We start from the raw sequence: 12,164 nt of genomic DNA on the forward strand, positions 1-12,164 counted from the left end.
ATTGCTCAGTTTAGGATCTGACTCTAAATTAAGTGAATGCTTACTTATTCCAGGCTTCTTTGAGTTCCCCTGGGAAATTACTTATGCCTCTGACAAAGAAACTAGGATCTCAAGCTTGATGACTATCCATTTGTTCTATGATTTACTCCTTTTGGATAGTGGCCAGAGTTTGGACAATCAGTAAATGTATTCTCAGCCTTAGTGTATCATTTGTATGTATGTGGCACTCTGTCCTTCCATCTTTGACTCTTTCACTGGTTGGCAGGTTCACTAAAGGTAAGAAATATGTTTAATCTTCAGATGACCTTGGGGTAAAAAATATCATGGAAGAAATTCCTGAATTCCAGAAGAGGCTGGACTGCATGCTGTTGGAGGGTCTCTGGTAATGCTTCGAATTCTCTGCTTCCCTTAGATGCCAGCAAGCATGGAGAACAAATACTACTACCGTGGTACTTCCATAATACTTCACCGTTGGATGGCTTCCTCTCACCCATCTCACCAACCTTTTTCTCTTGTTTGCTCCCTCAGATTTTTATTAACAACGAGTGGCAGAATTCAGAGAGCGGGAGAGTGTTCCCTGTCTATAATCCAGCCACAGGAGAGCAGGTGTGTGAAGTTCAAGAAGCAGACAAGGTATGTCTTTCTTAGAAGAAGGTTCCCTATGAAATAACTGCCTTCAGACAGCAAAGCACTAAGCCTGTGTTCTCCCAATGCCAGCACTGACGTTCATTCATCACCTCTTCTGGGAAAGCAGGTGGTGTTTTTCCTTGATCTGGAACATTCTCCCTCTTCAGTTGTGCCTCTTCCTCTCTCACAGGCAGACATAGACAAAGCGGTGCAGGCAGCCCGCCTGGCTTTCTCTCTTGGTTCCGTGTGGAGAAGGATGGATGCTTCAGAAAGAGGCCGCCTGTTGGATAAGCTTGCAGACTTGGTGGAACGAGACAGGGCAGTTCTTGCAGTAAGTAGTCAAAAAAAAAAAAAAATCAAGGCTTGACCCTAAATTTACCATTCCAGTGAAATGTAGATTCCTCAGTTTTCCCACAAGTGTGATGTGAAGCCGACCTGGGAACGAGATGAGTACGTCATATATGTGAGAAAGGCGAGGTGCGTGGCTTGTGGGAGCAGGCGGGGAAGTGCAAGAGCAGCTCAGTGTCTCTTCTAACTGAATTTTGGAGAACAAAACCATAGCCTCCCATGGCTGGGAAGGAACTTCCTGCCTTCCTTTCCAGCCTTACTCTACCCTCGTCAGACAAAACCCAACAAAAACAGTTAAGTGGCAGGAGAGTCACCACGAAGCTTGCAGAAAGCCAATCCCAGATGATTCATTTGAGAATCAAATAGGACTGGTCTTTTTTGTTTTTGTTTTTGTTTTTGTTTTACCCCCCCGAGAGTTAACCTCTCCTGACTAAAGGAGAATCCTTCAGAAGCAGAAGGCCTCTCAGACACTTCTGCTCCCTTTGTTCTTCTGCCACTTTCTAGAACCAATAAAAAGGAGAGAGAGGAGGGGGACGGCAACTTTCTTTCCCTAAATCATGTTCTCACCGAAGGAAGTCCTCTCTCCCAGTGGTTCGTGTGTGTGTTTTTGCTATTTTTTTAAATTTTTTTTTATTTTTTGTGGGTTTTTTTGTTTGTTTCCTATTTTTTTTTTTTTAAATAAAAGTCAATTTCTTAGAGAATACACACGGCCTGGAAGCTGGAACCGTTTGGGAATGCCTGTGTTGTATGCCAGGGACCTCCACCCCCATAAGCCACAGTTGGTTAGTTACTATTTAGGAATGATCCTTGTGCCCTCCACGTGGGAAATCAGGGCACCATTGGGCTTGCTTTGGGAGAGGGAAGTCTGAGTGTCTTTCCTCACTGTCCCCTCTAGTATGGCTCTTCCCTCCCACTGTCCCCGTCAAGGGTCTGCTCATAGGATGGGAACAAAAATGAATCCTTTACAGAGATGACTTAGAACTGTGACTGTATACAACATTTATTTTTCTATAAAAACACTTTCTAATCTGGTACATCAAGGAAAACTGTTCTAATGAGGTGTTCTCTGCACTGTGTGAAAAAGGTGTTCCATGCTAAAGTAGCTTCTTCTCAGATATTCGCAAGACACTGAGCCTCTGAAAAGCCCTGCTCACTGTTTCTCAAACTTCCTTAAGCCTCAGCACTGCACTATTTTGCAGTTCATCTGTCAGTATTGTGCAAAACTGAATTCTTTGGAACCCTTGAGGGGAATGCTGGTCTGCATGCTTATTATCTTTCCACTGGATTATGATTTCTTTGTGATGAAAACTGTATTTTACTTCTTTTGTGACCTCAGCACAGTTCCTGGCACATAAGTGGTCGGGGGGAGCACATTGATGGTCTGTGTCTATTTACTTGAGTGCAATCTATATAATATTTACAACATTCCATTAACAGTGTGTACTAGATAATGATATAGTTCATTTCTGCAGTTATATTTTCGTATCATAAAATTCAGATGCCATCCTTTTTCTGACATATGTCTCACTGGGATCAATTCCCTTTTGCCATTACATTAAATGAGATTTCTCCTTTTAAACATTTCCCAAGCTGTGGAAGGACTGTGTTTTAATAAGAGGTAGCCTCTAGAATATAGGGGAGTTTCTGGCCAGAGAGTGGGGTTAATACCTCATCCAAGTAAACGTAATTAATTGAAAATAAACACAGGTGAATTTGGCTGATGTCAACAGTTTATTGGGACCATATAGGTGGCCCAGATTTTGGTTATTGACTCGACTTTGGCCAGTGCTCTGTAGAACTTGGTTGTGTGCTGGCTGCATGGAATAATAAATTTCCTAAAAAGTACTGGGAAATAATTTGATTCCCTTTAATAAAAGGTGAGCCAATATACAGTGATAAGCAATGTGATCTTTTAAAATGAGTCCCATCTTCTACATATAGTAAGTGGGTAAATTGCACTGTAAGTAATTGTATTTTTATATCATTGGATGGAGAATGTTTCCATTTTAATTTTGTCAGCACTGAAGTCATTCTCGTGCCAGTATGTTATAAAATGTGCTTACAGAGAAGGACATGAGATTATAAACATATGTTATTGCTTATTTAATTTGTTAAACTTGTAACACCTTTAATATTTCTCAAGTTGAAATACTCTTCTCATTTCAGTGTGTTCATTTGGATCTTTTTTGTTGTTGCTACAGATTTAAGCAGTTTAGGAATATGTCATTCAAATAGTAACATTTATAATCTAGAACTGCTCGATATGTCTATTTTTATTAAATGGACCAGATACTTCACTATTAATGGGTAATGGTTGTTAACATAAATATTTACCAAAAACCTAGCCCTAAAGTTGTTAAAGTGTGAGCTTCCCTAGAGGAGATCTTGTTTATTTGATGGTAATAAATAAACTCGCTGTGCACTGTGGATATTCCATTTCTCAGCAGGGGTCTTGGCAGCGATGAAGAACGTTTTATATTCTCATCAGTTGCATAAAAGCCCAAGTCCCTGCTCCTCTTTATGGATTCAGATTACTGGTGTAGACTCCAGAAAAATCCCCACGCATTCTGATCATTAATATGACAGAAGCTGGTTTGACAAGCAGAACATTTCTTTATCATCAGTTGAAGAAATGTTGCATTTATGTATGATTTGGATAGTGGTTCCTGGAGACACGCAGGCATAAGAACATGCTGATATGTATTCATTGTGGTTTTTATTGGAAGCTAAACTAAACTGGCAGTACTAAAAACCTGTTTATTTGGGAAATCAGAGTTGACCAGGTATGCATCATTATTCACATTCATTCATACTCTCTCTCTTCATTTTTGCCTTCTGCTCCAGAAATTATGTAGTAGATCACTGGAAAGTTCTCTCCATTTCTTTTCCTACAGACCATGGAATCCCTAAATGGCGGCAAACCGTTCCTGCAAGCTTTTTACGTGGATTTGCAGGGGGTCATCAAAACCCTTCGATATTATGCTGGCTGGGCTGATAAAATTCATGGGATGACCATTCCTGTAGGTACGTGACATCTCAGTACACTGAAAGGGTAACCTGAGGCTCCACCAGAAACACGCTTTCACCATCAAACACAAACAACAGGCACAGATCGCAGAGAGGAGCACACTCACGGCAGCTTGAACTGAAGATCTGAACAGACCATGTCTCTAACTCTGACAGCATCTTTAATTCTGTACATGGACAGTCCACACCTAAGTGCAGGGGAAGCCACTTCCGTCAGCACAGCAGTCAGCTAAGGCCCAGGTGGAGTTGTCAGCTGCTGAATGCTCAGCACTCTGCTTTGTGAGGTGCTGGGCGTGTGGAGAGGTGTCGGATGTGGGGAAATCAGGGCAGATTCCAAGAACATTAAGACTTGGTCCTTTGCCTCCTGAAACATGAGATCTACTTGTTTGGAAGAAAGTACTCTAAAATGTTAACAGTTGTCTCTTAGTGGTGAGATTGTGGATGATTTATGTCTCTTTTTCATACTTCTCTGTATTTTCTATAATGAGCATGAATCACTATCACAGTCGGTAAAAACAACAACCATCCTTTCTTTTAAGATCCAAGTTAGGAGATAGAACCAACAACACAAATGCAGATCTCTGTGGGAGAGTGACAATCAGGTGCTGAGCCATGTGGCTTGGCCCGTCAGTGCCATAGTCCTATAAAGGGGAGGGAAAGTGTCCAAACCAGGTTTGCTGGTGGACAGGTCCTAATCTGTGCATCACATGCTAACCATAGCTAACACCTGATTGAGGGCTTTCACAGCAACCCCAAAGGGCAGGCAGCATTATTAGCATCCTCACTGACAAAGGGAGAAACTGAGGCCTAGTGAAGTTAAGTTGTGTTCCAAATTCGCCAGCAAGTAACTTGTAGAGCCGAAATCCTGACATTAGAGTCCGGTGAATCACTTCAGTAGCTGATCCATTTTAGATCCTGGGAAGAAGAAAGAACACAAGAGGAAATGAGCAACTGAAGGAGATACGAAGGTGAACAGACATAAGGAAAGGAAATAATGTTCATTGAGTGGCTCCTGGTGGCTGCTAAGTGCTGCACCAGGTACTCTTACCTATGTTCTCCGGAAAACAGCCTGCTTTCTGTGGGTATGCTAGGAGGAGTAGAAAGTAGGGCTGGGCACTTTGGGGTGCCTCATGAGGAACTTCCTAGGCCAAGTGTTGGTTTATCGGGAAAGGGAGTGGCTGGCTGGTAGTGCAGATGCCTTGGAGCGGTGCTACTCAAACTTTGATGCATGTATGTATTGCCTGGGGGCAGTTTCTGATGGAATAGGTCTGATGGGGGCTGAGATTCTGCATTCCTAAGCAGCTGCCAGATGATGCCTCTGCAGGTGGTTCTCTGCCTTGAGCAGTGAGTAAAGGATAGAGACCAGCACCAGCCAAGTGGCTGTTGTGGTGCTTCATTCAGGGATGGGGCAGGAAGTCACAGTGAGAGTGGAGAAGGCACAGAGGTGAGACTTGAAAGGTCTGGACCTCCACAGGGGCACCTGGTTAGCTCAGTGGTTGAGCGTCTGCCTTTAGCTCAGGTCGTGATCCCGGGGTCCTGGGATTGAGTCCCGCATCAGGCTCCCCTCTTCCTCTGCCTGTGTCTCTGCCTCTCTCTCTCTGTGGCTCTCATGACTAAATAAATAAAATCATAAATAAATAAATAAATAAATAAGCCTGATGAATGATGGCCGCATGTAGAATGTTAGTCTTTAGAAAATGGGTTTGCAGTTATAGGCACTCTTCCTTGTCGTCCAGAGGTTTTACTTGTTCAGCAGACTCAGGATGGAGAGGATTGCTCCTAGGAAACATCAGACTCTTTGTGCAGTCCTGCCTCTGAGGATATTCCAGAATACCTGTTCTCTAGCAATACCAGCAGGACTTATGAATGGCCTAGGTGGAGCAAGGTTATTATGTGGTATGAGCAAACCTATTGGAGGACTTGAGAATTAAAAGCTTTGTTAAAAACAGAACATGTGTCAGCCTTCTTAAGTTGGCATTTCCTATTTCAGTGTAGAAAGGTAAATTAACAAGACCAAGGCCCTGGGTCCCCTCCACCACCACCACCACCACCACCAGCACCATTTCACTATTAAATACATAATGGGCATTTAAATATCTTTTCCAAAGATTTACAAACATCTTAAGAAATAAGGTGAAACAGAAGGCTGAACACATAAATCTTTATTTGGCCTAACAATATCTTAGTGTTCTTTTGCTTTCTTAGAAGACCCTAATTAGATAAAGATTTACTGGAGTCTCTGATGTTTGATGCTTGATTTTACTTTATCTGAAAAGAGGCCTCACTGTTTTCATCTGCTGCTCTTTGGATCTCCTGAGGACACTGAGTAGGAGTTAGAAACGGCTGTCACAGTAGTCTCTCTTACCTTTCTTTACTCAAGAACTGGTGTTCTGTCTTTGGAGGAAAAAGTGAGGAATTCTCTTAAATCCTAAATCATTTTTAGTTTCCCTAAAATTTTTTCTTAAAGTTCATTTAGGGGGCTACCAGGTGAGGGACCCTCAGGAGATTCAGGAAGTTGGGCGGTGATCCTAGGACTCTGGGGACTTGAGATGCAAGAGCCCTCCTGGAGTACCTCACGCAGATGAGGGAAGGATGGAGGCTCATGGGAACTTGGCAGCTTTTCTCTCTGTTCTGGGTTTAGGTACATTTGCACTTGCCCATAGGCTACTGAGAATTCAGCTCATAGGCCCCTCTGGGGCTAGTGCAGTGCTTAGGGAACCTAGCTGGACTGAACTGGGGTGAGGCGGTGTAGGGGAAGATCAGAGAAAGGGGGGTCATTATTATTCACTTATTTATTCTCACATGTGTTCAGTCAATCCATTTGTGTTTGTCATTGTAAATCCATAATTTAAGATCAGCTTCATTTTGTCCCTCATTCTTGACTTTTCCAACTGAACTCTGGAATATAAGAAGGCTATTTATTAGTCTTTAACCATGCGGCCTTTATTGTGTTACATACATTTCTTTGCGAATTACCCTAATTTTACATTTGGAATTATAAAGGAATAATGTAGTTTATATTTGCATAGTAGTTGATCTTGTAAAATGTTCTTACAGCCACAGGACCTCTGTGATTCTTTGGGTGATCCTGTGAAGCAGGTTGGGTTTTTACAAGTATTGTGGGCAGCCCGGGTGGCTCAGCAGTTTAGCGCTGCCTTCAGCCCAGGGCGAGATCCTGGAGGCCTGGGATCGAGTCCCATGTCAGGCTCCCTGCATGGAGCCTGCTTCTTCCTCTGCCTTGTGTTTCTGCCTCTCTCTTTCTCTGTGTGTCTCTCATGAATAAATAAATAAAATCTTTTTTAAAAATGTATTGTACCCATTTTACAGATAAGAAAATGAGACAGCCAGGGTTTAGTGTCTTGAACAAGATTACGTGGCTAGTAGGTGGCAGGCCTGAGAGTCTCGTTCTGCCTGAACCGTTATAGACCTTCTTACGGGGATTGATTGGTTCAGCAGGATGGGAAGATGAAGAGGCCAGTCACCCTGGTGAACTCTCTAACACTGCAGATTTTTAGATTAATACACTTTTGATTCTTGTTATTCCATGGTAGTTATATTCTGTAAAGTTGGCTTGGACACTGAATCAGCAAATACCGAACCGTTGCTTCTAGAGGAAATGCGGGAATGAAGGATATCCTATGGTTCGCCCAGCTTAGTATCTGTGGCAGTAAAGGGTAAGAACCAAGAAGAGTAAGAAGAATCGAATCATTGTCTCCTTTACTCCTTCCCAGTTAAGGAGGCAGGAGAGCTGTCATATCTTGGGAAGAACTTTTCCTTCATCTCCTCTCACAGGCATCATCTTTAGTCTCTCTGTCATTCACTCTTTCCTCCACGCATTCATTCATTCAACAGTTTTGTTTTGTTGTGTTTTCTTTGCTTGTTCGTTTTTGAGCATCTGCTGTGTTTCATGTCCTGTGTTTGCACTAGAGATACAAAGGTGAGTAAGTGAGATGCTTAACGAGTAGTAAAACAAGTAAGTAGATAAGCAATTGAGGTACGGTGTGGCACATTCACGTATGGAAGCATGAAGTTCGATGGGGCTCCATAGGAGAGGCGTCTTGTCCAATATTAAGGCTTCCTGGAGAAGACAGTGGGATAAACAAGGTAACATCTAAGAGGGCAGTTAAGTGAAGATGGAAGTAGGGCCATCATGGGTGGTGATAGTAGCCTGTGCAGAGTATGGAGGGAGGACAGTGCAGTGTGGTAGTGGGCATGACGGTATAGCCAGGTGGAGAAGATAGTGAGGCTCTGGGGCCTGGTAAACCACGCTACAGCAGTGGTGAATCATTGAATTATTTTAAATAGACAAATGCCTTGATCAAAATTGCATTGTACAGAGAGCGCTTTACTTAGAGCAAGGACCTGTTTTTTTACCCTCCCCCCTGAAGGGTACCTTACCTTTAGAGTATTTGAGAACACGAGAAACAGGTTATGGCAAGAGCACTTTGAACCTTCCACTGGACAGCTGTTTCTCCCTCCAAATTGAAAGCTTCTCCCATCCATCCCCATTGCCTCTCACACAAGGCCCATAGTGGAAGAACATCACGGAGTCATGCAGCATCAGTGTGATTCACAAGGGTCTCAATGTTGTTCACTTGTCAACACTGGTTTTTATTTCCTGCCATGGTATTCAATGGAGCTATTCTTTCTGACCATAAATCCTAAGCTTGATCCTTTTACTATGGCGCCTCCTAATTATGCTGATAAATAATAATCATTACTATGATTTATTGATCACTTCGTGCCCACTATATTATCTCTCATCTCATAGCAGTCCTGCAGGGGGAATACTATTTTACCCATTTTGATTATTTTTAACCTATATCAAAATCCTCTGCTGCTTCTCATGCCCACAGACTCCTTATGATGGAGAAAGAATCCAAGCTTGTTTTCCGTTTATCGAGGGAGAAATGCAGGTTAATCTATTTGCATGACTTAAGATTTTTTTCTGTAACACGTGTTGATTTTATTGATTTTGTGATATGTAAGCAGGGAAATGTCCATGCTTTAAGCTGAATTCTGAGACAAAGATGGCCTTGTGATACATTAGCAGAGGCTAAAAAATCTACCCAGACCATATGTGATTATTTATCCACTATACCCTCTTTCCGTTTAACCTTTTAAACTACGGTATGGGCTGAAAATGTGCAGACATTGACTCAAATCATAAGGTATTGCCTTCAGCAGCTCAATCTAGTTTAGTGCTGTCGACAGAGAATGTGTATGGTCAGGTATTCTGTTCACTCGGGCTGAGATTAAGGAGCTGTTTACTCTGCCCACCCAAAGAAAAGAAGCTGAGGTCCTCAGTGGGACCTGAATTGCTAGTGACAGGAAGTTGTGAAGTCTGGCTCACATGTAACTTCTTTGAGAAGTTAAGGTTAAGAAAGACCTGAGGCCAGTCTACTCATTTTTCGGACAAACTGAGGTCGAGAAGTCACTTTTTTTCACAAACACTTAACAGAGTGGTGGTGAAACTAAGATATCTTCATGACTCAGGAGTATGTAATTTAACTTCTGAGAAGCTACTAGCATACTCCTGCGAAGAATAGTGTTAACAAAAAAAAAAAAGAATAGTGTTAACACCACTATATGCTAACACCAAGTCTCAGTGTTTCCATAGGTATTTATAGGGTTTATCATTATAGCTGTAAATGTTTAGTGAGGTCTGTGCAGTGTCAAAATACATAGATATTTGCTAGGGGACATAATGGGAGAGCTCAGTGGAGTTGGTCTAGTTGTTCAAAACTGGGGTCACCAAAAGAGTTATTTACTCCTTGAAACACAGGTTAGAGTCCATTCACTGAATTGTGTTTAACAGATTTTTATGCTATTAAATAAACTCACTTTTAGTGAGTATATAAAATTTGCTGCAGTTCTTGAAATACTCTTAGTATTATAATCAGAAGCTATTTCTTGAGGTCTGTGTTAGATAAATTTCTCCTCAATTTCTGGCACATTTCACATTTTACTGATTTTATTGACATATTGTCTAAATATACTCTAGTTCATACAGAGTGTGCCAGTGGCAGATATTCCTATAAGAATAAAAATTCTGTAAAATAATTATTTCAAGCAACAATAAAATTTGCCTTAGCAAGGATAACTCTGCAGTAATAATTCAAATAATTCAGTTCTGATTAACTAAATAATTTCTGTCTCTCCTATATAATTTGACAAGTTCCCATCAAAGAACATAGAACAGTGGCTTACCATTTCCCAAATACAGGCGAGGTTTGCTCTATTACTCAAGGCTTTTCTCAATATAATTCTAGAAATGGCTCAATCTACACATAGTCAATAAAATTTGATCTATAGGTCAACCAGATTCTTGGTATAATAAAATACTTAATTGTAAGATTTTTATATTCTTCAGGAATTGTAAAAATTCAAATATAAAAACATCTCAGAGAAGTTGTCTCTGGATGCATCTTAAACTCCTTTCAAGAGCAGTATCCATTACTCTGTATTTTTTACTTTTTCAAGTGAAAGAAATAGGAGGCTGAGAGATAAAATTCCTACATGTATGATTTTGTATTTCTAGTTTGGTATCTCATCTCTTCTGTAGTATTCTCCACCATAGTTATGTTCTAACTTGTTGGCTCAGAATTTGGCATCCAGAACATTCTTCTGGTATTCTCATCAAATACAGTCTTTCTTGCAGAGTCTGAGCTCTCCCTGTAATACTTATTTAGTAAGAAGACCTAAAATTATCATAACCTTAAAACAGAGTATCTGAGTTTGGGTGGAGATTTTTCTTTTCTTTTCCTTTTTTTTCCAGAGAAGCGTGCAGAGGGAAAGAGAGGAGCTTAAGCAGGCTCCGCACCCAGCACAGAGCCCAACACATGGCTGGTCTCACAACCCCGAGATCATGATCTGAGCTGAAATCAAGAGTCAGCCACTTAACTGACTAAGACACCCAGGCGCCCTGAGATTGTTTTCTACATGGAGCTGAAGCACTTCTATACAGCACAAAGCTAGAGAAATGAAGGGAAGACCCTTTAAGTCATCTTGCCATATTTAGAGAACATTATTAACATTAACTATGGGAAGATGGGCTGTAAGTTTCTCTTAGGCAGAGAAGAGTACTCATTATGTAGCATCTTAGGTATATGAGAAAGAGTTGACTCTGCTTCCATGAAGAGGAGAGAGGCACTCAGTCCTGCGCTGCCCCATCTGAGGGGAGGAGGTGTTACTCTGCAGTGTTCCCTTTGTTTCTTAGATAGTGGGGTTTATGTGAGTTCTCTGCGTCCACAATAACAAACGCTCAAAAAATCATCTTCAGTCATCACAAAAAGGTTATCATTTTTCCCTTATTTGCACAGCTAGACATCATGCTGTCATTATGTGCTTTGTGATATCCACCTAAATCCAACCTCTCTTCACAGAAGAGTCTTTAATTTATTTCTAAGGGGAATGAACTTGAAATCTGATGACCTAGTTTCAAGTCCAGAAGCCACAGTAACTAAGTTAAATCACTTTAGACTTAACCTTTCTGTGCCATTTTTTCTCTACTTACAAAATACTCATAATAACTATTGCCCTATATTTTTTTCATACAGTTGAGTATGAAATGAGATAAGAATGTGAAAATAGTTTGTAAAGCTCTATAGAAGTACACATTTTTGTTCTTGTTTTAGTATTTTTAAAATATTAAGATTGATGAGATTCTCCTACACTTCAGCTCACTTCAGGCAAATTAGTAGAGTTATCAGAGAGGCAAACAGTAAATAAACAGACATGAAGTCAGCAGCTGTGGGTCATCATGATACCCATGGACCCTCTTTGCTCTTTTGGTTCCTATGAACCTCACTACTTGGAGTGGGATCTGTTGATCAGAAGCACCATAATTGGCTGGGAGCTTGTAGAAATGCAGACTCTCAGGTCCTACCCCAGACTTACTAATTCAAAATCTTCATTTTAACAAGCTCTCCAGGTGCTTCATATACACATTTAAATTTGAGAAGTACAGTAGCATACCACATGGCACTGGAGCATCAAGATTATTCTACACAGTAAAGTAGTGAACATCTTTCATTTTAATTATTAGGTTTGAAGAAAATATTGCTAGTTCACAAAACCTCTTGTTTCATAGATTTTTTCAAGGTGAGGCTAATTTACATATTTCTAAAAGATTATTTAACAAATTATTAAGTAACAGTGAT

The 12,164-nt window shown here is 40.9% G+C and overlaps 1 protein-coding gene across 1 annotated transcript in view; it reads left to right on the top strand.

Moving 5' to 3' along the window:
• ALDH1A2 (aldehyde dehydrogenase 1 family member A2) overlaps positions 1 to 12,164 on the top strand; it is a 96,293-nt gene that overhangs the window by 39,108 nt on the left and 45,021 nt on the right. Inside the window, exons 2-4 of the mRNA XM_041746174.1 lie at positions 529 to 633; positions 818 to 958; positions 3,870 to 3,999. Coding sequence (XP_041602108.1) covers positions 529 to 633; positions 818 to 958; positions 3,870 to 3,999 — 376 coding nt within the window. The remainder of the gene's footprint in view (positions 1 to 528; positions 634 to 817; positions 959 to 3,869; positions 4,000 to 12,164) is intronic.

The sequence above is a fragment of the Vulpes lagopus genome, chromosome 2 (assembly GCF_018345385.1).
Source record: "Vulpes lagopus strain Blue_001 chromosome 2, ASM1834538v1, whole genome shotgun sequence".
NCBI classification, from domain to species: domain Eukaryota; kingdom Metazoa; phylum Chordata; class Mammalia; order Carnivora; family Canidae; genus Vulpes; species Vulpes lagopus.